General features: G+C 39.8%; 1 protein-coding gene across 2 annotated transcripts in view; it reads right to left on the minus strand.

The window, feature by feature from the left end:
- SMARCC1 (SWI/SNF related, matrix associated, actin dependent regulator of chromatin subfamily c member 1) overlaps positions 1 to 26,408 on the minus strand; it is a 216,417-nt gene that overhangs the window by 60,753 nt on the left and 129,256 nt on the right. The window contains exons 20-24 of one of the 2 annotated variants that reach the window (XM_053600509.1): positions 22,333 to 22,591; positions 19,633 to 19,794; positions 3,826 to 3,881; positions 2,054 to 2,168; positions 1,252 to 1,406 (exon numbers count right to left, since the gene is read on the minus strand). In XM_053600509.1, coding sequence (XP_053456484.1) covers positions 1,252 to 1,406; positions 2,054 to 2,168; positions 3,826 to 3,881; positions 19,633 to 19,794; positions 22,333 to 22,591 — 747 coding nt within the window. The remainder of the gene's footprint in view (positions 1 to 1,251; positions 1,407 to 2,053; positions 2,169 to 3,825; positions 3,882 to 19,632; positions 19,795 to 22,332; positions 22,592 to 26,408) is intronic. The other variant, XM_053600510.1, reaches the window with a different exon arrangement.

Genomic DNA, 26,408 nt, shown 5'->3' on the forward strand with positions numbered 1-26,408 from the left:
TACTAAAAATAGAAAAATTAGCTGGGTGTTGTGGTAAGTGCCTGTAGTCCTAGCTACTTGGGAGGCTGAGAAAGGAGTCTCGCCTGAACCCAGGAGTTTGAGGTTGCTATAAGCTATGTTGCTATGCTGTGGCACTCTAGTCTGAGCAACAGAGTGAGATCCAACTCTGTTTTTCAGAGAAAAACCCAACAGGTCTTAAATCATATTCCATAGATTAAACTCTTGAGAGACATAGATCACAGTAGCTGAATGGTCTAGGGGAATTAAAGAGCATAAAAGGGCATCTTTGCCAATGGATCAAGAACAGCTCAGGTAACAATCATTGTTTTCTTTCTTTCTTTTTGAGAATAGTCTCACTTTGTTGCCCTCGGGCTCCAGTGATTCTCCTGCCTTAGCCTCCCGTGTAGCTTGGACTACAGGCACCTGCCGCAACTCCCAGCTATTTTTGGAGGCGGATTCTCACTGTGGCTCAGGCTGGTCTCAAACCAGTGAGCTCAGGCAATTCACCTGCCTTGGCCTCCCAGAGTGCTAGGATTACAGGCATGAGCCATCACGTCTGGCCACAATCGCTGTTTCTTGAAATGTGATGATGACCTAGAATGGAAGAAAACTTCCTCTGGGGTAGAATGAAAAACAGGTGAAAAAAAAACTTTTTTTAAACTCCACATAATCATGTTTGGAATTCTTTAAAATGTTAAATTAACACAAAACGAGAAAAATAACAGTCTTGTCTTCTTAAATATGCTGTGCAACCGATACTATGTTATAAATAGAAAAAAACACCCCCACAAAAGCTGGCAAATTCAAGGAAACAAAAAAGAGCTATTTTAGGTTCCTTTCTTCCTCTCAGTCTGTAAGATCAGGGTGAAGTACAAGGAAACACATTTCTGCCTTAAAAATGATAAAATGTTTTAATTTGATATAAATTATTGAAAAAACCAAGACAAGTTTTCCAGGAAATTAAAAAAAAAAAAAGACAATCAGTCCCCTAAAAAGTCTTTAAAATCTGCCCTCAATCTCTATAGCCTTCACAAGGCTAAATGATACAATATATGGAATAAAAAAGTCATCCATCCACGATTTCTATCATTCTACTGCTTGTGGGATCTCTTAACCTAGAAATACCATTCAAGAAAATAGTCATCTCCTACTAGAAAGCAAGGGCTTTTATGCTAATGTTTTTAATTAACTAAAACAATATCACCATTCATGGCTTAAGAGAGCACTGGAAAAGGGCTGTTAGGGACAAACCTTGGCTTTAGTAGCTGCTGAGGCAAGAGCAGCTGCTGCCGCTGTGGCAACATTTCCTTCAGAAATTTCATGTTCTACTTTCTTCTTCCCGATATCACTTTCTCTTTCTTTGCATGTATCAGTGAGTTCTTTGTTCTCTTCAGTTTCCTTTTCTTCTGAAAATAGCAGAAAGCTTTATTACCAATGTGCTCAGTCTAAACAATTCTTCTTACCTTCACCACATGACAAACTAGGACAATGCCTTTTTCTCCCCTTCTTAAAGAATTTTGATGAACCATTCTATGCATTTAAGTCTGCCTGTATTTGGGGTACATTTTCCACACAGCACTTTATCTTCACTTTACTTATCTAAGCTCTATATGTAGGTCCCTGGGATATAAAAAAAAAAAACAACTAAGCATGAGACCATGTATTTGTTCATTAGTCAGTGAAATGTTCTGGGAACTCCAGGGTCAGTAGGAAATCAGATACTGAGAACAGAGGACTTCTAGGAGCCTGACAGGCACAATGGGATATAGTAATTTGTCACTGGAAAAAAAAAAAAAAAATAGCATGTCTCTGAGGTGACTTCAATCATGTTGCATAACTGGTTTATCTATAAACTAAAGAAAACAAAGGGACAAAATACAGCCACCTGCATTAGCACTGGTACTTATCTGCTAAGTGAAACTCAAATACATACTTATTCCTTCATTATACATCCAAAATCAATGAGAAAATATTTCTATGCAAAATGTCCACATTTCTCCAGTGCCTTTTTATACTTTTATGTAATATAATGTAAGGAGTTTCCTTAAATTACCTGATTTGGTATCCTCACTAACTTCACTATCCTGTTCCTTCTCACTGTTTTTTTCATTTTCTCCATCTTGTGCTTTACCACTTTCTTCTGTTTCATTTTCCACTTTGCTTTCTGCCTGAAAGGGGTATAAAACAAGATAAAAAGTGAGCAAAAAGCAAACTAGATTCAGAAGTGACTCCATAGAGAGGAGCTAAGAAAGAAATTAACAAATTCATAGAAATACTAATTATCATCTCAATATGTCTCCAAAGCACACAGTCCCTTCTCTCTGCATCCTGTTATAAAGCCAAGATTACAATTCCTCAAGCAATGTTGAAGGAATTAGGTGGTAATATATATTGATTAAAAAGATAAGGGAGAGGCTTGGCGCCTGTGGCTCAAGAAGCTAGGGCGCCAGCCACATATACCAGAGGTAGTGGGTTTGAGCCCAGCCTGGGCCTGCCAAACAACAATGACAACTACAGCCAAAAAGTAGCTGGGCGTTGTGGCGGGCGCCTATAGTCCCAGCTGCTTGGGAGGCTGAGGCAAGAGAATCACTTAAGCCCAAGAGTTGGAGGTTGCTGTGAGCTGTGAGGCCATAGCACTCTACCAAGGGCGACACAGTGAGACTCTTGTCTCAAAAAAAAAAAAAGATAAGGGAGAGCCACAACAAAGCATTAGTGATCATGCTTTGGAGACTAAAAATTTCAATTTGTTAGGTCAGCATTTGGTATCATTTGTTGATTTTTAAATATCTGATTTTGAATGAACTATGGAATGATGCCTATAAAATAAGGAGATTATCACTGACACGGTCTTTGGAACACTGCAGGAATTGTAATCGATTTTATTATCATCCTCTCCCTCTCCTTATCTACATACAATTTGAGAATACTACATGTAATCAAGAGCTTAAGTCCTTGTTTGTATATATTCACTCAAATAGTGTCTAACTGTTAAGTATGTATTACAACAATATAAAGAATACATGATCAGACACTGATCTTGAAGACACTACTATTCTGCTTAGCCCACCTTGTATTTACACTCTGTTATGAAACACGAATTAAGCCACTAACATCCTAGGCACTTTCATACTGTTTAGACACTGGCTTTAGTGTTGCTTCTTCCACACCAGCTGGAATCTTTGATTCCCTAACTTCCATTTTAATTTATATAGTTCTACTTGCTTTCTACAATCTACCCCAATGTCAGCTTCTCGTTAATTCTACTTACATTCTTTCCTTTTTTTTTTGAAGAGGTTCCCTCTCTCTGTGGCCCAGGCTAGAGTATAGTAGCACAATCACAGTTTACTATAGCCTTAAACTTCAGGGCTCAAGTGATCCTCCTGCCTCAGCCTCCTGAGTAGCCATGCTATGGAGGCACAAGCCACCATGCCCAGCTTCATAAATTCATTTCGGAGTATTCTTCTGCTAGCATTTAACTCTCTTATAAAATCACTTAATATTCTGTCATTCTATTCTGAAAACAAATATATGACCTAAACCTAAACACTACAATTCATTATATGAAAGAACCAACACTTGCATATTCACATTTATAGCAGCACCTGAAAAAGGCATAAAAGAGCGGATGTACCTTTCCTGAATGAATAAATGAAAACGTGTCCTATATTATGTCTTGTGAGAACTATAGTTAAACCAGAAGAGTACAAGTGGCTGACAGAACTATCTATAACCCCCAAGAAGGACTCAAAAGATCACAAAACACCCCAACCATTGGCCTCTGAAAGGCATGCCTTTCTATTGTGACACAACTCAAACAGACTTTACCTTTTCAGGCTGCTGACCATCAGGGTCTATTTCCATTTTTTCCTCTTCAGCTCCTTCTACGAATAAAAGAATATGCTTACATAAATGTTGTTTAATTTGTGGAAAAGCACTTGGCTGCCCCCCTTAGGATATCCACTTTTCTATATGTATATATAAAAAAAAAGTTCAAACATTTTTAAGTTAAAACCTCCCCCTGATTCATTTTAATTTAAAAGACACTTAATGAGTATATTATTTGGAATCAGGTACTGGAGAAAACCTTCTGAGCCAGATACTCACTGAAATCTCAAGAGCATCAAATTCTGGCTGAAAAGCACCAAAAGCAAGTTCGGCACAATATAAGAGACAAATATGAACAAATTATATGAGAAAATTGTTATTTTACATATGAGAAAATCATTAATTTTCTATACTTTAGTAAGCTAATGAAATTGTCGAACTCTGTAAGAAAAAAGCCTCTAAGAATGACAGGGAAAAAACAGAAGTATACATCAGGCTCTGTGCCTGTAGCTCAGCAGCTAGGGCACCAGCCATATACACCAAAGCTGACGGGTTCGAACCCAGCCAGGGCCTGCCAAACAACAATGACAACTACAACCAAAAAAATAGCCATGCATTGTGGTGGGCGCCTGTAGTCCCAGCTACTCAGGAGGCTAAGGCAAGAGAATTGCTTAAGCCCAAGAGTTTGAGGTTGCTGTAAACTGTAATGCCACAGCACTCTACCGAGGGTGACACAGTCAGACTGTCTCAAAAAAAAAAAAAAAAAAAAAAGTAGTATACATCAGAGTGGAGGATTTGTACACACCTCTCAAGATACATAGTGGATGTGAACATAGCAAGATAGTTCTAATATACAGGTGCAGAATTCTACACTCACCTGTTAGAGAATGTGACACATATTTCATACAGAAAATTTTAAAAATAGTGATTACCAATTAGGTCATAAATTGAGTTTCACAAAACTCAATCACTACCATATAGATCAATTTCTCTAACCACCTTTTAGACCTTTTTAAAAATATATATTTCTCTGTGCTTGGAAACCGAGAATTTTAGTAGTAAGTAAAACTAGTACTTACAGAGAAATATACGTTAGAAAAGAAAAAAAAAAAGAACTGGTACTCTGGCTAAAGCAGGAGGATTGCTGAGGGCAGGAGTTTGACATGAACCTGAGCAACCTAGTGAAACCCTGTCTCCACAAAAAAATTTTAAACAAAATTAGCCAGGTGTACATCTGTAGAATCAGCTACTCAGGAAGCTGAGGCAGGAGGATCCCTTGAGCCCAAGAGTCTGAGGTTACAGTGAGCTTTGATTGTGTCACTGAACTCCAGCCTGGAAGACAGCAAGACCCTATCTCAAAAAACCAATACACCCTACAAAAAAAAAAAAAGATACAACTGAAAACATTAAAAACAAATAAAAACCCGAGTCCAGATGTTCTTTAATTGGGAATTCTGTGAACCTTTTAGGGAAAAGATGATCATAATCTTTTCCAGAGAATTAAAAAAGGGGGGAATATACCTTAACCATTAGTTTTAATAATTCTAAACTTCACTGTAAATTATCAGATAAGTTATATTCTCTGTCAATTCTAAGTATGTTCTCCTTTGCAGTTTTCTTCCTTTCATTTTTCTTTTTTTTTTTATTTTTCTTTTAATCACACATTTATTTATTGCATTATATCTTTCAGTTGTGAATATTTTCCTGTAGAGGGAAATTGCATATTTCCTGGAATAATAATTCCCCAAGTTTTAGATGAACTTTTTTTTAAAGTTTTTTTTTTTTTTTTTATTGTTGGGGATTCATTGAGGGTACAATAAGCCAGTTACACTGATTGCAATTGTTAGGTAAAGTCCCTCTTGCAATCATGTCTTGCCCCCATAAAGTGTGACACACACTAAGGCCCCACCCTCCTCCCTCCATCCCTCTTTCTGCTCCCCCCCCCATAACCTTAATTGTCATTAATTGTCCTCATATCAAGATTGAGTACATAGGATTCATGCTTCTCCATTTTTGTGATGCTTTACTAAGAATAATGTCTTCCACTTCCATCCAGGTTAATACGAAGGATGTAAAGTCTCCATTTTTTTTAATGGCTGAATAGTATTCCATGGTATACATATACCACAGCCCTTTAATTTTTCTTAATAGACTATACTGGCTTTTACCTCCATAACTACATTGAAGGGAAGTAGTAATACAGGTATTCTAATCTCATTTTAAAGTGGAATACTGCTGGCATCTCACTGTGACATATACAGACCAAACTCATAAGTGTTGCATCACAATATCTATAACCTAGCTAGAGTACCTTTCTGCAAGCTACTCTTTCCATGCCCTTATTTGAACTTTACATTGTAGCCCATCTGGTTTTCTTCCCACAGTTTGAATAACCTTGCATTTTAGTTTCTGTGATCTATCCATATTGTTATACAGAATTGAATATTGGCTCCATAGTGTTCAGTGACATTTTAAACCTCTTTTTCAACATTAAGATCAAATTATACTTGCCTGGTAAAGCGTCCCTCAGTCTAAAATTACATGCCCCCTGTGCTAATTCTTCCAGCATTTCCTATGCACCTCCTGGAATAATTAATATTATACTTGCTATCTCTCATCCTCCCACCCCAGAATTGGTTTCTCAAATGTGTGTAACATAATACAAAAAAATAGCCTCAATTATTAACTCTAAATTGTATCACATAAATTGTCTACAAAAGAGGTAAATTTCAAATAAACAGAATGCCTAATTTGATGACATAATCACCCAAAGACAATTATATAATGAAAACCAATTTCTTCCTGAAAATATACATCCTGTTACTTACTAAATATGGGTCATAGGAAAGTCATTTAAATTCTAGCCAGTTCTTAGAGGTTACATGTTCAATTATGAGCTGCTCCAAAGTTTGGTTATTATTATTATTATTATTATTATTTTTAGACAGAGTCTCACTTTGTCACTCTTGGTAGAGTGCCATTGCGTCACAGCTCACAGCAACCTGAAACTCTTGGGCTTAAGCAATTCTCTTGCCTCTGCCTCCCAAGTAGCTGGGACTATAGGTGTCTGCCGCAATGCCTGGATATTTTTGTTGCTGTAGTTGTCATTGTTGTTTGGCAGGCCCGGGCTAGGTTTGAACTCACCAGCTTCAGTGTATGTGGCTGACGTCCTAGCCGCTGAGCTACAGGCGCAAAGCCTATTATTATTATTTTTTGAGAGAGAGTTTTGCTATGTCACCCTCAGTAGAGTGCCGTGGCACCACAGCTCACAGCAATCTTAAATTCTTGGGCTTAAGCGATTCTCTTGCCTCAGCCTCCCAAGTAGCTGGGACTACAGGCGCCTGCCACGACACCCGGCTATTTTTTGTTGCAGTTTGGCTGGGGCTGGGTTTGAACCCACCACCCTCAGTATATATGGGGCTGGTGCCATACTCAATGAGCCACAGGCACCGCCCCAAGTCAATTCTTTTAATAAATACAAAAGAGTAGTCCCAGCTACTTGGGAGGCCTAAGCCCAGGAGTTGGCAGTTGCTGTGAGCTGTGTGACGCCACGGCACTCTACCAAGAGAGATAAAGTGAGACTCTGTCTCTAGAAAAAAATAAATAAATAAAATAAATACCCAAGAGCCCCTTGAATAAAAAAAGAGAAACAGAGAAGCCCACTCCACAGGATGTAAGTGTGATGATCAAATACTGACACACATTTTTGGTAGATGCACTGGCCTAGGGTTTTTCTAACACATGCTGTTTTACAAGTGCCTGTCTTTAAAAATAATTTTGTGGAAATCCTTGTGGTGACAAGAGTGAAGCTGTTTAGCTATTAGCATCAAAGGCAAGAAATCTAACTCACTTCTGGGATTTATTTTACTAGAAAGTGAATTTTATAATATTATTGTGGTCAGGATTGTCTTCTTTATCTCATAATGCATGAGAGACTAGTCCTTACTTAGACTTCTTGACCACTAGGAATGGGCCAGCCATGATGGCTCATGCCTGTGATCCTAGCACTGCAGGAGACCAAAGCTGGGGATTTGGCTGAGGCTGGGAGTTCAAAACCAGCCTAAGCAACAAAACCAGACCCTGTCTCTACAAAATAGAGAAATTAACTGGATGTGGCCCCCAGCTACAAGGGAGGATGAAGCAGGAGGATCACTTAAGCCTAGGAGTTTGAGGCTGCAGTGAACTATGATGATGCCACTATACTGTAGCCCAGGCAACAGAGCAAGAGAAAAAAGGAAAACTAGGAATGATTAGGTAGATTCCCCCATACGGCTATGACAAACTGTGTCAAATGTACTTTTTGGAGACCATGACATAGGGTGTTAAGGAGGTCAATAGACCATCTTCTCACTGATAAAAAATAATTATATCTGATCATTTTATTTGTGGTTCAGTTTCCCCTAAAGCATAGTTAATTATAAGGAAAACATATCAGTTAACTTAAATCTCTCAAATTTCTCTAAACTAGAGGCAGCGCCTGTGGCTCAAGGAATAGGGTGCTGGTCCCATATGCCAGAGGTGGCGGGTTCAAACCTAGCCCCAGCCAAAATAAAAAAAAAAAAAAATACCATCGAATTTCTCTAAACCAGAAGTAAAATACAACAAAACAAAACCAACACTTGACTGGCCCTTGACTAGCCATTGAATGTGCATGCACATGCCAACTCTCCTGAGGGAAAGGAGTGAAGTCCTAAAAAGAGACTAAGATGCACGTACTCAGATAGTTGATGCAGGAAAATATCTTTTTTTTTTTTTGAGACAGAGTCTCACTATGTCGCCCTGGGTAGAGTGCCATGGCGTCACAACTCACAGCAACCTCAAACCGTTGGGCTTAAGCAATGCTCTTCCCTCAGCCTCCCCAGTAGCTGGGGCTATAGGTGCCCACAACAACACCCAACTATTTTCTTGTTGCAGTTGTTTTAAGTGGCCGAGGCCGGGTTCAAACCTACCACTCTCCGTGTATGTGGCTGGTGCCGTAACTACTGTGCTATAGGCGCCAAGCCAATGTAGGCAAATATCTTAAAATGAATGGTGAATTTTTTAGGGTACAAAGAATGATGACATCTTTAACGTACTTTGAAATAATTCAACAAAAATAACATAATAAAAATAAATGATGACATCTTTAACTTACTTTGAAATAATTCAACAAAAATAACATAATAAAAATACTTATTAGGATAGCTAGATAAATATGGCAAGATTGAACCTAATTGGTAGGTATAAAGGATTTCATGGTACTATCCTATCAATATTTCAGTACGTCTGCTATAATAAACATGTTATCAGAAAGGCTATTTTGGGCTTGGCTCCTATAGCTCAGCAGCTAGGGTGCTGGCCACATACTCCAGGGCTGGCGGGTTCAAACCTAGCCTGGGCCTGCTAAACAACATTGACAATTGCAACCAAAAAATAGCTGGGCATTGTGGCGGGCACCTGTAGTCCCAGCTACCTGGAAGGTTGAGATAAGAGAATTGCTTGAGCCCAAGAGTTTGAAGTTGTTGTGAGCTGTGACATCACAAGCACTGTACCAAGGGTGACATTACGGAGACTCTGTATCAAAAATGAAAACAAACAAAAAAGCTATTTTGTTTCATTTTCAGGTCAAGTAAAAAAAATTTAATAAAGTTGTTTAATAGGATTGAAGCAGTAAAGAAGTTTCTTTTCCTTTTTTTTTTTTTTTTTTAAGATAGAGTCTCACTTTGTCGCCCTCGGTAGAGTGCCATGGCGTCACAGCTCACAGAAACCTCCAGCTCTTGGGCTTAGGCAATTTTCTTGCCTCAACCTCCCGAGTAGCTGGAACTACAGGTGCCCACCACAACACCCGCCTATTTTTTTTTTTGCAGTTTGGCCTAGGCCAGGTTTGAACCTGCCACCCACCCTTGGTACATGGGGGTCGGCGCCCTACTCACTGAGCCACAGGCGCCGCCCAAAAAGCTTCTTTTCTTTTTTTTTTTTGTAGAGACAAGAGTCTCACCGTACCGCCCTCAGGTAGAGTGCTGTGGCGTCACATGGCTCACAGCAACCTCTAACTCTTGGGCTTAACGCGATTCTCTTGCCTCAGCCTCCCGAGTAGCTGGGACTACAGGCGCCCGCCACAACGCTCGGCTATTTTTTTTTGTTGCAGTTTGGCGGGGGCTGGGTTCAAACCCACCACCCTCGGCATATGGGGCCGGCACTCTACTCACTGAGCTACAGGTGCCGCCCAGAAGCTTCTTTTCTTAAACATCAAACTCCTGGGGTTGAGTGACCCTCTTACCTCAAGCTGGGACTACAGGCATGCACCACAGTACTGGGCTACCTTTTCCACTTTTAGTAACAGGATCTCACTCTTGTTGAGGCTGATCTTGAACTACTGAGCCACCATACAGACCAAAGAAAAGTTTCTCTGATATTCAAATATATTACATAAGCTATCTGAATAATAAAAAATCAGTTTAACAACTTCTAGAGGGGAGTCTATACTCAATCTAATAGTTAGAACAAGACTTTTAAAATACAGGTCAGAGACTCAGTGCATATAGCTCAGGGGCTGGGGCGCCAGTCACTGGGGCTGCCACCAGAGGTGGCAGATTCAAACCCGGACAGGGCCTGTCAAACAACGACAACAGCAACAAAAAAATAGCAGGATGTTGTGGCAGGCGCCTGTAGTCCCAGCTACTTGGGAGGCTAAGGCAAGAGAATAGCTCAAGCCCAAGAGTTTGACGTTGCTGTGAGCTGTGACAGCACAGCACTCTACCAACGGTGACATAGTGAGACTCTGTCTCAAAAAATAAATAAATACACACGTGTGTGTCTGTGTATGTTAGATTCTGACACCCTTCTTTGCTCAAACCCTTCCATTAGATCCACCTCACTTAAAATAAATATTAAAAATTTATAGTGGCTCACAAGCCATCTTATCTCACATGACTGTTCTTTCCTGCCAACCCAGCTACTTGTAAATGTGCCTCTTTGCTGTTCCTCAACTATACCAGGTAGCTTCTGTCATGACCCTTTAAACTAGTTGCTTCTAATGCTCGGAACACGTTTGCACTAGATGTCTACATAGCAACATTGCTCACCTTATTTACATCTTTGCTCAGCCGTCATTTTCTCAGTGAGTTAGTCTCTGACCACATAAAATTAATTTCTCAAACTTCACCCTCATCCTTCCAATCCCATTTATTTTTCACCATGGCACTTATCATCCAACATGTATATAGAATATATAAGTTACACTTAACTCATGCATTCCACATTTAACTTATTTGATTAGATTTGTTGTCCATCTTACATCTCTAAAATATAAAGCCAACAAGGGCAGAAATTTTGGCCTACTTTGTCCACTAGTACCCTAGAACCCAGAATACAAAGAAATGACATGATAGGCTCAGTGCCTGTAGCTCAAGCGGCTAAGGCACCAGCCACATACACCAGAGCTGGTGGGTTCGAATCCAGCCCAGGCCTGCCAAACAACAATGACAACTACAACCAAAAAATAGCCAGGCGTTGTGGCGGGTGCCTGTAGTCCCCAGCTACTTGGGAGGCCGAGGCAAGAGAATCACTTACGCCCAGGAGTTTGAGGTTGCTGTGAGCTGTGATGCTACAGCACTCTATCCAGGGCAACAGTATGAGGCTCTGTCTCAAAAAAAAAAAAAAAAAAAAAAAAAAGACACGATAACATAAAACAGTGGTTCTCAACCTGCGGGTTGTGACCCACAGGAACTGCATCAGGAAAGTTGAAAACCACTGACATAAAACATTTACAGCTTTATTTATGCCAGCTGAGTTAAAAAATAAAAAATCTCATTTTTTGTCCCAGAGCTTCTCTGGCACACTCTGATACAGTGACTTGCACTGTAGTATGTGAATTTTTTTGGCATTCAAATGGCACAAAGATGCATCAACCACAGCTCATCTGCTGGGTGCATTTGCCTGTTTGCTTAAGCAGATCATGAGTTCTCAAGAGAGCCTAGGTCCTTTACTATGATATTTCCCATAGTTGATAAGATAGTACAATGCTTCAGATCTACAATGTCTTTAAAGATTCTTATTCAATGAACAGAACTACAATAGACAAGCCTATACTTCTGGAAGCTACATTTAAAAAGAGGTTGATTGGCTCGGCTCAGTGAGTAGAGCACCAGCCATATACACTGAAGGTGGCAGGTTTGAGCCCAGCCCAGGCCTGCTAAACAACAATGACAACTGTAACCAAAAAAATAGCTAGGCATTGTGGCGGGCACATGTAATCCCAGCTACTCCGGAGGCTGAGGCAAGAGAATTGCCTAAGCCCAAGAGCTGGAGGTTGCTGTTAGCTCTGACGCCATAGCACTCTACCAAGGGTGACATAGTAAGACTCTGCCTCAAAAAAATAAATAAAAATAAATAAATAATAATTAAATAAATAAAAAGAGGTTGAACTTTGGTCAGATCTAGGTTGAAAATTTAGATCAGATACCAACACAACTATATAACCTCTCAATGACTTAAGTTTTTTTATACATATGTAGTACAAGGAGATAAAAACAATACTACTTCCTCCAAAGGGATATCCTGAAAAGAAACTAAAATGGGGGTGACACCTGTGGCTCAGTGGGTAGGCGCCGGCCCCATATACCGAGGGTGGCCTGTTCGAACCTGCCCCTGGTCAAACTGCAACAAAAAATAGCCAGGTGTTGTGGTAGGTGCCTGTAGTTTCCAGCTATTCGGGAGGCTGAGGCAAGGGAATCACCTAAGCCCAGGAGTTGGAGGTTGCTGTAAGCTGTGATGCCACAGCACTCTACCCAGGGAGACAAAGTGAGACTCTGTCTCTTAAAAAAAAAAAAAAAGAAAGAAAGAAACTAAAATGACCAATTAAAAAAAGAACCTGATATATATTGTGGACCAAACATGGATACTATGAAAGACATGTTGGTTTCCAACTATATCTAAGAATTTATAAAATTCTTTCATTTCTTTTGATTTAACTTATCCTACATTCCCCCTTATTATCTCATGGTAAATAAAAGAATATTTTTAGTTAAATATGAAAGATTTCAAATATGAGTATCATCAACAAATATACAAATTTAATGAAATCAGTATTTTTTGGTGAATGACCAAAGAGATGGACTGAAGAAGCCCCTTCTCACAAGCTAACACTAATTTCCTAAATAATTTCTAAGGAAATCTGTTAAAATATAAACTTAAGTGTCTGAGCGCTTATGCAGCTTTACTTTCATTTCAAGAATATTCAACTTATTTCCTCCCTAATCCAAATTAGGCCCAGGCCAGGTTCCAACCCGCCACCTTCCATGCATGTGGCTAGTGCTATAAGAAAGGTTAGATAGGTTAATGACAAGAATCAAAAGCCTTATATTTCATCACAAAGCATAGTTTTTCCTGTTATCCTATCTTCCCATAGTTAATACACATAAAGTATATGTAACATGTGCAACACAGTAAACTAAATATCACAATAAATACTACCATGAACCTATTACCCAAGTACACACATTATCATGCTAAGTAAAATCCATTCTGTTTCAAATCGGCATGCCATACAGTAAGGCATTATTTTGTTAGACAAAGAGTAAGAAGAACACTGTTGACTTCCTATCATAATTCCACTGAGCCAATTCCAAGAAACATTTGCTGTTTCCCAATTTATTCCATTAGTCACAGCCCGATTATAGAAACCCATTCACAACTCATTCTAAAATATTACCATTGTATTTAGTCATATTTTCCTTTGTGCTTTTAAAATTATGGAAGGACACAAATTCCATTGCTAGTGAGTATACAATACACTTGCACAGGATAAATGATAGGCTACTTCCAGACACTGGAATTAGATCAGATTAATTAATTAATTAATTGTATTATTTATAATACTCAAAGATCAGCCCCAGCTTTGTGCCTGTAATCCTAACACTCTGGGAAGCTGGGGAAGGAAGATCCCTTGAGCTCAGGAGTTTGAGACCAGCAAGAGGGGGATCCCATCTTTACTAAACATAGAAAAATTAGTCGGGCATCATGGCAGGCACCTGTGGTCACAGCTACTCAGGAGACTGGGGAAGGGGGATCTCTTGAACCAAGGACTTTGAGGTTGCTGTGAGCGAAGCTGAAATCATGGCATTTTAGCCTGGGCAACAGAATAAAATTCTCAAAAAAATAAAAAAATAAAAAAAACAGCCCTTATATTCTCGAATTCTTTCTGCAGCAATCTATTCTAACATTTGCATTCTGCAGAAACCACACATTCACTAATGAATTATGAGAATCTAGACCCAGAAGGACTGAGTTTGCTAGATATTTGTCTTCTTTGTTTCAAATCCCACTCAAATTACAACATGTTCCTTAACTACTAATGCTTATGATATTATGTACCATGTTTTAAAAATATACATGTAAAAACATGCCTCTCGGGACTTTACCTAACAATTGCAATCAGTGTAACCTGGCTTATTGTACCCTCAATGAATCCCCAACAATAAAAAAAAAAAAAAAAAAAACTATGCATAACCAAAAAAAAAAAACAAAAACATGCCTCTCATTTGGCAAAGTACACAAGCCTCATTCAATCAAATAAGAAGGCTTTGTCAATCCTTTTCAATTCTATGACCACAGGGAAAATTCCCTGCAATTGAAACAAAAACAAAAAAGGTAGAAGAAACTAAGACCCAGGCATTCATTAGTGCCAGGATTTTCCCACCTAAGCTGGGTACTATTCTGGTGGTACAGACTCAACAAAGAGCATAAGAGATGTGATCTGGAATGTTAAGCGATTCTCTTGCCTCAGCCTCCCGAGTAGCTGGGGCTACAGGCACTCACCACAATACCTGGCTATTTTTATTTCTTAATGAGTCAGTTTTGGTAGTTTGTTGCAGTTATCATTGTTGCTTAGCTGGCCCGGGCTAGGTTCAAACCCACCACCCTCGGTACATGTGGCTAGTGCTGTAACCACTGTGCTACAAGGTACCGAGCCGAAAAGGTAAATTTTCAAGCTAAGAATTACTATACTCTCAAATTGCTGTTAATTTTCTAAATATTTTGTAAAATTTAAATATTTTAGAAGATGGAGTGTTGCTCTGTAGCCCAAGCTGGCATGATTACAGCTCACTGCAGCCTCCTAGCTTCAAGTAATCTCCTGCCTCAGCCTCCCTAGCTCTTGGAATTACCTGGGATTACAGGCATGAGCCACTGAACCTGACTAGGAATCAAATTTTAACATGAATGTTGGTAGGGACAAATGAACCATCTCTAAACCAAAGCAGCTGGAGTAAAAGGTTTATTAATCCGAAAATCAGTTTCCATCCCTGCAGGATGAGATAGCTAGATCAATACTTTTTTGTTCGTGCTTTGTTTTTTGTTTGTGTTTTTTTTGTAGATGGGGTGTTGCTCTGTTACCTAAACGACAGTGCAGTGGTGTCATCACACCCTACTGTGATCATGAACTCTTAGACTCAAGAGATCATCTTGTCTCAGCCTCCCAACAGCTGGGACAATAGGCCAAAGCCCCCATGCCTGCCTATTTTTTATTCTATTTTCTCTTTTAATATGAGGTCTTGCTATGTTGTCCAAGCTGTCTAAAACTTCTGGCCTCAATGATCCTCCTTGCTCGAATTCCAAAAGTGCTAGGATTACAGGTGTGAGCCATTCCACCTGGCTTAGATTGATACTTTATTTTATTTTTTGAGACAGAATCTCACTCTTGTCACCCTGGGTAGAGTGCTGTGACATCATGAAAGCTCACAGCAACCTCAAACTCTAGGGCTCAAGTGATCCTCTTGCCTCAGCCTTCCGAGTAGCTGGGACTACAGGTGCCTACCACAACATCCAGCTAATCTTTTCTACTTTTTAAAGTTGGGATCTCTTGCTCAGGCTGGTATGGAACTTCGGAGCTCAAGGAGATCCTCCCTCCTCAGCCTCCCAGAGTTCTAGGATTATAGGCATCAGGCACTGTGCCAGGCCATTTACCAACAAATTAGATAACCTATTTAAGGTGAACAAATTCCTAGAAAGACACAAACTACCAAAACTGACTCATTAAGAAATAAAAAAAACCTCAGTGGACTTACAATAAGAAAAGAGAGTGAACCGGTAAACAGGGAACTTCAGTCTAAGACTTGATGAGTGACAAGTGAATATTACCAATCATTTAAAGAAAAATTAACTCCAATGCTTCTGAAACTCTTCTTAAAAAAGAAAAACAAAAATGAACTTTTTTTTTTTTTTGGAGACAGAGTCTCACTTTTTCGCCCTTAGAAGACTGCCGTGGCATCATAGCTCACAGCAACCTCAAACTCTTGGGCTCAAGCGATCCTCTTGCCTCAGTCTCCCTTAGCTGGGACTACAGGTGCCTGCCACAATGCCCAGGTATTTTTTGAGATGAGGTCTTGCTCTGGCTCAGGCTGCTCTGGAACCCGTGAGCTCAGCCAATCCACCCATCTCAGCCTCCCAGAGTGCTAAGATTATAGGTGTGAGCCACTGTGAGCCTCGAACAATTTTTTTAAGATTGCTCTGAGCTTTGATGCCATAGCACTCTACCTAGGGCAAATGAGCAAGACTCTATCCCTCCCACCCCCCACAAAAAGAATAACTCCTAACTCATTCTTTCAAGTCAGTATTTTCATAAGACAAGAATTCTGTAATCCTAGTGCTCTGGGAAGCTGAGGCAGGAGGATCTCTGGAGCTCAGGAGTTCAAGATCAGCCTAAAGAAGACTGAGCCCATCTCTACTACAAACAGAAAAATTAAAATGCAGAATACAAATGTCTACATACAATAACTAAGAAAACACCAGTTTGAACAGTTTGATGAGATTATTTCAGATTGTATATGAAACCAGCACATTGTACCCCTTGATTGCACTAATGTACATAGCTATGATTTAACAATAAAAATAAATAAATAAATAGAAAAATTAGCTGGGCATTGTAGCAAGCACCTGTAGTACCAGTTACTCAGGAGGCTGAAGCAGGAAGATTGAATGAACCCAGGAGTTTGAGGTTGCTGTGAGCTAGGCTAACACCATAGCACTCTAGGTTGAATAACAGAGACTCTGTCTCAAAAAAAAAAAAAAGAAAACAAACAAGAAACAAAAAGAAATCTGTCACAAGAAAACTACAGACAATATTTATCCTTTATGAGTATAGATGTAAAAATCCTCAACAAAATACTAGCAAATCAAACCCAACAGCATGTGAAATGGATTATCTACATTCATCAAATGGGATTTATCACAATTATCACAAAATTGCAAGGGTGGTTCAACAAGTGAGAATCAATTACAGAATGAAGTAAAATGCTGGACTCTGGCTGATGGGAATTAGTCAACATAGACTCAAATGTACCCCTGTGGTGTGGGAAAGGAGACCACATGTGTGAGGTCAGGTGGTATACAGCAACTCTATACATCCTATTCAATTCTGCTGTGAACCTAAAACCACTCTACAAATAAACTCTATTAAAACAATGGGCAAGGATCTGAACAGAATATTCCAAGGAAAATACAGAAATGGCCAATAAACACAAAGTTTAAGATAATTAGTCATAAATGCAAATAAAAATCATGAAGACATATTACATCAAATTGCTAGGATGGCTATTGAAGGGAAAAAAGGACAAGTATTAGCAAGAATGTAAAGAAATAGGAAAGTTCAGGGTGGCGCCTTGGCTCAAAGGAGTAGGGCACTGGCCCCATATACTGGAAGTGGTGGGTTCAAACCCAGTCTCAGCCAAAAACTGCAAAAAGAAAAAAAAGAAAAGAGAAATAGGAGGTTCATACATTAACTAGAAGGAACATAAAATAATACAGCCACTATGAAAAACAGTTTGGTGGCTTCTCAAAAAGTTAAACATAGAACTATCATATAATTCAGCAATTCCACTCCTAGATATATACCCCACCAAAGAAGTGAAAAACCTCCCTTCCCCAAAATGCTTGCACATAAGTGCCAGCTGAGTGTAAAAGTGGAAACAATGTAAACATTCATAAAGGAAGAAAAAAATAAAATTTGTTATATCTACCCAAAGAAATGTTATTCAGCAAAGAAAACAAAGAGGTACTGATTCATGCTACAAAATGGATGAACCTGGAAAACATTATGCTAAGTGAAGGAAGTCAGACAGGAAAGACCATATATTGTTTGATTCTGCTTATGTTAAATGTCCACAATAGGCAAATCCATAGAGACAGCAGATGAGTGGTTACCATGGCTAAGGAAAACCAAGTATGCAGGGGCGGCGCCTGTGGCTCAGTGAGTAGGGCGCCGGCCCCATATGCCAAGGGTGGCGGGTTCAAACCCAGCCCCAGCCAAACTGCAACCAAAAAATAGCCAGGCGTTGTGGCAGGCGCCTGTAGTCCCAGCTACTTGAGAGGCTGAGGCAAGAGAATCACGTGAACCCAAGAGCTGGAGGTTGCCGTGAGCCGTATGACACCACGGCACTCTACCGAGGGCAGTAAAGTGAGACTCTGTCTCTACCAAAAAAAAAAAAACCAAGTATGCAGATATGAGACTTCCTTTTGGAGGGATGATAATATTCTAGGTGCGTAACATTGTGAATATACTACAGGTTACTTTTAAGTGATTGAAATGGGGAATTTTATGTTATAGAAATTTTTCCTTAGTTTAAAAGAGTTGTTCTGGCTCAGTGCCTATAGCTCAAGCGGCTAAGGTGCCAGCCACATACACCAGAGCAGGTGGGTTTGAATCAAGCCCCGGCCTACCAAACAACGACAACTACAACCAAAAAAAAAAAAAAAAAAAAAAATATATATATATATATATATATATATAGCCGGGCATTGTGGCAAGCACCTGTAGTCCCAGCGATTTGGGAGGCTGAGGCAAAAGAATCACTTAAGCCCAGGAGTTGGAGGTTGCTGTGAGCTGTGACACCATGGCACTCTACCCAGGGTGATAAGCTTGAGGCTCTGTATCAAAAAAATAAAAATAATAAAAATAAAAATAAAACAGTGGTTCTCAAACTTTAAAAAACAAGACTAGGGAGGGGGGTGGGGCCTTGGTGTGTGTCACACTTTGGGGGGGCAAGACATGATTGCAAGAGGGACTTTGCCTAACAATTGCAATCAATGTAACCTGGCTTATTGTACCCTCAATGAATCCCCAACAATAAAAAAAACAAAAAAACAAAAAACAAGACTAACGGCTTGGCACCCATAGCTCAGTGAGTAGGGCACCGCCCACATACACTGAGGTTGGCAGGTTCAAGCTTGGCCTGGGCCTGCTAAACAACAATGACAACTGCAACCAAAAAACAGTCAGGCATTGGGCCAGGCACCTGTAGTCCCAGCTACTTGGGAGGCTGAAGCAGAAGAATCGCCTAAGCCCAAGAGTTTGAAGTTGATGTGAGCTGAGACGCTACGGCACTCTACCCAGGGCGACATAGTTGAGATGCTGTCTCAAAACAAAACAAACAAACAAAAAAGATTGAAATTTAAAATATTCAGCAAAATTGAACTTAAAATAATCATAAAAGTAAAAAATAATCACAAAAGTCCTTTCAGTACTCTTAATTTTTATCAGCATTTCCAGACATCTTTCTATATTCTTATATCTATATTCTCAAAACCTAGATCTACCAACAGACATCAGATACTTCACAATCACAATACTGCTAACAGGCATCAGACAATGTTTTATTTGAGTTCCAGTGACCACAAAGGAAGAGACAAGAGAAAAAAATTTATACTAACCTTAAGAAAAAAGTTTATACTGATCATTGTACCCTTAAGTACAAATAAACCTGATTATTTAACTAAGATGACAAGGAATCCAAATATCTATTAACCCTATCCTTGACTACAGAAGTGACTCACCCAACTTTTCTGGCTCATCAGGCCCTGTGCCTGCAATACAGCTGCTTTCCAGACCGTAGGTGGGATCCACTTTCCCAGAGGCTCGGGCTGCTTCTTGTACTTTCTTGACATGAGCTTCAACCAATTCCAGTGGTACCTCCTCCCGGACCCGAGAAAACTCCTCTGGTTCAATAATAAAAATGGAACAGTAACCCATTTTATACAATATTTGCTTCAATATAAGACCACTAGGAAATCCAAGACAGTATTATTATTGCCTTAGTACACGTGTAGCAAACTCTTCAGGCACTCAGTCCCTCTGTATCAGCAAAATGAAAGGACCAAATGAAAGACAAGAACAATGAAAGTCTATCTTCTAGGTTTCTATACTACGTGCCACAATATCTTACTACAAATAAAAAAATCCTTAAATTACTCTTAGTAACTATCAAAATTATTGTCGAAATTTAATCACTCAGTGAAATATTAATTAGCGTAGGTTGACAAATCAACAACAAACAGAAGTTCAAGGATTAAACAACCATAAAGCCTACAAAGGGTTCTACGGCGTGAGAAAGTTGTAGTTTTAATTTACGTGATCCAAGAATGTTTAAATGGCTTCCTTTGCCAGTTACCTGAAATTCAAAATTGATTACAAAATAACCCCCCATAACCCTCATCTGCCCCTGCAGTCGTTTTGGGTTTTGTTTTTTTGTAAAGTAGTTATATTTTATTTATTTATATATTTGAGACAGAGTCTCACTCTGTTGCCCTGTGTAGAGTGACATGATATTATCTTAGCTTAAGGCAACCTCAAACTCTTAGGCTCAAGTGATCCTCTTGCCACAGCCTCCAGATTAGTAGGGACTATTGGTGCCCGCTACAATACAAGGCTAGTTTTCCTATTTTTAGTAGAGATGGGGTGTCACTCTTGCTCAGGCTGGTCTTGAACTCTGAAACTCAAGAGAGCCACCCATGTCAGCCTCCCAGAATGCTAGGATTACAGGCATGAGCCACTGCACCTGACCTATTTATTTTTATTTCAGATTAATATAAGGGTCCAAACAATTAGGTTACAATCTACCCTTACATTGTGCCCATTAGATGAGAGCACACCAAGGCCCCTCCGTCTTCTCGCCTCTTCCCTCCTGCCAAGTTGAATTTTTTTTTTTTTGAGACAGAGCCTCAAGCTGTTGCCCTGGATAGAGTGCCTTGGCATCACAGTTCACAGCAACCTCCAACTCCTGGGCTCAAGCAAGTGTCCTGCCTCTACCTCCAAGTAGCTGAGACTACAGGCACCTGCCACAATGCCAGCCATTTTTTGGTTGTAGCTGGCATTGTTGTTTGCCGGGTTCAGGCTAGATTAGAACCCGCCAGCTCAGGTGTATGTGGCTGGCGCCTTAGCTGCTTGAGCCACAGGTGCTGAGCCATGCCAACTTGAATGAAACTGAGTTTTTGTTTTGTGTGGGTATATATTAGTTCTCTACTGGCTTTGCATCAGTATTGGATACTCGCTCTTCCATTCCTATGATATTTCACTAAAAAGAACATTCTCCAACTCTGTTCAGGTTAGTACAAAAGATGTAAAGTCTCCATCTTTTTTATGGCTGAATAGGATTCCATGGTATACATATACAACAGTTTATTAATCCACTCATAAGTTGATGGGCACCTGGGTTGATGTCACATCTTGGTGACTGTGGACTGAGCTGCAATCAATAATAGCTGTAATTAAAGAAACCCCCATCCTTTATGTTTATCAAGAGCATCTCAAATAAGAAAGAAGTAGCAGAGCCATCCAGATCTCCCAAAGAAATCTGTCCTAATTCTTTTTTTATGAGACAGAGTCTTAAGTTTGTTGCCCTTAGTAGAGTGCTGTGGCATCATAGCACACAGCAACCTCAAACTCTTGGGCTCAAGTGACACTCGTCTCAGCCTCCTAAAATTTAAGCTAGTACTACAGGCACCCACAACGCCTGGCTATATTTTAGAGACAGGGTCTTGCTCTTGCTTAGGCTGGTTGTGAATGCTTGAGTTCAAGAAATCCATCTGCCTCAGCCTCCCAGAATGCCAGAATGTACTACAGGCACCCACAACGCCTGGCTATATTTTAGAGACAGAGTCTTGCTCTTGCTTAGGCTGGTTGTGAACACTTGAGTTCAAGAAATCCATCTGCCTCAGTCTCCCAGAATGCCAGAATGCTGGGATTACAGGTGTTAGCCACAGCTCCTGGCCTACCCCTGTGATTTTTAAAGCTCTTCTTTTTCGGCCAAGCTTCATACCTATAATCATAAAACTCTGAGAGGCTGGAGCTTGCCTGAGCTCAGGAGTTCGAGATAAGCCTTAGTAAGAGTGAGACCCTGTTTATAATAAAAATAGAACTAGCTGGGTGTTGTGGCAAGCACCTGTAGTCCCATCTACTCAGGAGGCTGAGGAAAAAGGACCACTTAAGCCCAGGAATTTGAGGGTATTGTGAACTTTGACCCCATAGCTCTCTATCCAGGGCAACAGACTGAGACTCTGTATCAAAAAATAAACAAATAAAGAAATTTATTTATTTTAAAACTACTATATTTAAGTACTTTAGGTTAAAATATTATAATATACATTTATAAAGAACATGGTTATCTTTTAGAGATGCTGTCTCATTTCTTGTTATTTATGTAAGAGAAATAAATTTAAGATATACTGAAAAGATAGCTTAGAGAAGTCCATACATACCCAAAGCCGCTTTAGCTGCAGCAGATGCCACACGAGGGTCCACTACAGATGCCAAAAAAGCAACAGTACTCATGACGGGGTTTCCTGACTGACTGAAGGGAACAGGTTGGTAGGCCAGAGGCCCAAGGGAAGCATCTGAATTCTCAAGGTATGGGTCCTCAATGGGAAGCCTCAAGAAATGGAGGATACATTCATCCTGAGTACGACTTCCAACATGTTCTGACACTTTGTTCCAATCATCCTTGTACATCTCCAGGGCCTCAAAAAGAACAAACAGGAGCTTTAAGTCAGGTGATAAGAAATCATATGTGATGACATCAGAATTTCTTTAGATAACTTTTATTTTAAAAATCAAATGGTTATGCTATACATAAGAAAATATATAGTTTTGATTTCTTATATTAAGTTCCCAAACTCAAAACTATCAAGAAAAATAAAAGGTGGCTTGATGCCCGTAGCACAGTGGTTATGGCGCCAGCCACATACACCAAAGTTGGGGGGTTCAAACCTGGTCCAGGCCAGCTAACTAGAAATCAGAATTAAATCCAAAAATTGCCAGGCACTATGGTAGGCATCTATAGTCCCAGCTGCTTGAAAGGCTGAGGCAAGAGAATCACTTCTTAAGCCCAGGAGTTTGAGACTGCTGTGAGCTGTGACGACACAGCACTCTATCAAGGGCATCATAATGAAATTATCTCAAAAAAAATAAAAAAAGAAAAGAAAAATAAAAGGTACACATATTGTAAAGGAAAAATAAAAACTGTCCTTTACTAATAAAGATGTGATTGTATAGAAAATTTTAAGGAGGCGGCGCCTGTGGCTCAATGAGTAGGGTGCCAGCCCCATATGCTGAGGGTGGTGGGTTCAAACCCAGCCCCAGCCAAACTGCAACAAAAAAATAGCCGGGCGTTGTGGCAGGCACCTGTAGTCCCAGCTGTTCGGGAGGCTGAGGCAAGAGAATCGCATAAGCCCAACAGTTAGAGGTTGCTGTGAGCCATGTGACGCCACGGCACTCTACCCGAGGGCGGTATAGTGAGACTCTGTCTCTACAAAAAAAAAAAAAAAAAGAAAATTTTAAGGAACTGGGTGGCGCCTGTGGCTCAGTGGGTAGGGTGCCGGCCCCATATACTGAGGGTGGCAGGTTCAAACCCGGCCCTGGCAAAACTGCAACAAAAAAATAGCCGGGTGTTGTAGTGGTCGCCTGTAAGGGAGGCTGAGGCAAGAGAATCGCCTAAGCCCAGGAGCTGAAAGTTGCAGTGAGCTGTGTGACACCATAGCACTCTACTGAGGGCGATAAAGTGAGACTCTGTCTCTACAAAAAAAAAAAAAAAATTTTTTTTAAGGAACCTACCAAAAAGGTACTAAAACTGGCTGGACGTGGAGGCTCTCACCTGTATTCCCAGCAGTCTAGGAAGCTGCGGCAGGCAGATTGCTTGAGCTCAGGAGTTCAAGACCAGCCTGAACTAGAGCGAGGTCTCTAAAAAAAGAAAAATAGCCAGGCATTGTGGCAGGCACCTGTAGTCCCAGCTACTTGGGAGGCTGAGGCAAGAGAACTGATTGAGCCTAAGAATCTGAGGTTGCTGTGTGAGCTATGGCACCATGATGCTCTACCACGGGTGATAAAGTGAGACTATCTCAAAAAAAAAAAAAAGAGATGGCCAAGTACCCGGAGCACAGTGGTTATGGCACCAGCCACACACATCCAGGATGGCAGGTTCAAACCCAGCCCAGCTAAACAACAAAGACAACTGCAACAACAACAAAAATAGCCACACATTGTGGTGGGCACCTGTAGTCCCAGCTACTTAGAAGGCTGAGGCAAGACAATCACTTAAATCCAAAAGTTGGAAGTTGCTGTGAGCTATGACGCTATGGCACTCTACCGAGGATGATACAGTGAGACTGTCGCAATTTCAAAAAAAAAAAAAAAAAAAAAAGAGGTACTAAAATTAAATAGTTGAGCAAAGTCACAAGATAGAAAGGCAATAAAAAATTATTGCCTTTATTGTTCTGTTTGTATTAAAAATTACAGTTTTTTTTTTTGTTTGTTTTGTTTTGTTTTGTTTTTGTGATTTTTTTTTTGGCCGGGGCTGGGTTTGAACCCACCACCTCCAGCATATGGGACTGGCGCCCTACTCCTTGAGCCACAGGCGCCGCCCAAAAATTACAGTTTTAATTGAATAGAAATTCAATTATTGTTCTGTTTTGTTTGTAACAGAAATGAACAGTTTTAAACTAAAAAAGAGGTACTTAAATAGCATATAAAATAAAATACTAAGGAATAAATATATGTATAATAAAGTAAATATAAGAGTGATAGGCTCGGGAAAAGGGAAGCGTGAGAGAACTCAAAGATCTAAATAGAATAAATGAAGAGTTATCAGTTTCATTCATTAGAAGTCTCAATATTGTTAAAATTCTCTCCATTCTTTCCAAGTTGAACTACATATTCAACACTATCCCAGTGAAACGCTAAGAAGGTTTTTCTGAGTCCAAATTGGAAAAACACCAATAAAAAGGGCAATAAAAAGGGCAAAAGAAATTTCCAAGGGATAGAACAGTAGGAAGAAAATCAGAAATCAATGGTGCTAAGAAAGTCAAAAAATTAATGGGATAAAAAAATCTATTTAGTGGCTTACTGAAATTGCTACCTTCAACCTCTCTCTAAAGCAATGGTTCTCAACCTTCCTAATGCCGCGGCCCTTTAATACAGTTCCTGTGGGTCGCGACCCACAGGTTGAGAACTACTGCTCTGAAGGAAGGCCTCACTATTCTCCAGGACCACAGTTCTAAACTAGGGGCGATATGTATATTATGCCACTGTGGACATACTTGGCAACTTCTGGAGACAGCGGGAAGATGCTACTGACATCCAGTGAGTAAAGGCCATGGAACTGTTAAAAAATTCCTACAACACACATAAAAGCCCCCCAACAAAAATACTATCTGACCCAAATGTCAACAGTGCAATTGAAAAACCTTGCTCTAGAGCCTAATTTGCTGACATACACTGTGAGATAAACTTTTTATAACAGTAGTTTTCTCCATGTTCACTTGCCTCAGTGAAGTTGTAACCTTGGTCTCCAACTGCTGCTCTAAGCTTTCATCAAGTGCTGGAGAGCGTCTCAAAACTCAAACCAGCAAATGCTCTGACTCATTAAATCCCATGAAAACCAAGGCTAATTCTATATTTCTCCTGGATATTAAGAGACCTCAGGTAGTTCTAGAAGAAATTACTTTTAATAAGACCAAAATAGTAATAAAAAAAGAAAAATGAATCTATCCCACTAGGGTTCATGGAACCAGACCTGGACAGAGAAGCTGCTGTACAAATAGTCTGGGTGGATAAGATGTAACAGATAGCTTACTCAACAAGGTATAGCATAAGGTTTTCAGTATAGAACAATTAACTACTGGGGCAATCTCTTGCTTCTCATTATAGGTAGGGATTTGGGGGGGCATACTCCATCAGAATTTTTTCCAATAAACTTCTTTATAAAATTTTTTGTTCATTTTCTTTTAGCAAGGGAAAAGTAAGGAAATTCACAAAGATTTTATAGAATAAAGCTGAAGTTGAAGAATTCTTTGAGATGTAAAATCCAAATAAAGAGGTAGCATCCAGAAAACCATAAAGCTGAGAAATAATAAATGTCTGCAGCACTTGGGTCCTGAGGCATTACATTATGTAAGAGGGGTAAATTAGACGTTTTCAAATAACAGAGTGATAGGCTGACAGAAAGGAAGCTGAGGAGAGAGGTGACATATACAGAAAAGGTTTTAGTACTGTAGGATTATTTAATACTACTACAAAATACCATATTCCTCCTGCCATAACCTAAGTTCAGATCTTCATTACTTAACCTGGATTCCTACAAATTGCCTTTCTATCCTTAAATTCATCCCACTTCATATTGCTAAAGTAAAGTATGTTTTACATAAAACCCTCTTTCCTGCCTAAAACTATTTCATTATGCACCTTTATCTTACAGAATTCCGTTACTTATTCTGTATTGAAAACATCATATATTAGATAAAATCAGGACAGCCATGCCATTCCCAGGAAGGAGTCCATTATA

The sequence above is a fragment of the Nycticebus coucang genome, chromosome 8 (genome assembly GCF_027406575.1).
Source record: "Nycticebus coucang isolate mNycCou1 chromosome 8, mNycCou1.pri, whole genome shotgun sequence".
NCBI lineage: Eukaryota > Metazoa > Chordata > Mammalia > Primates > Lorisidae > Nycticebus > Nycticebus coucang.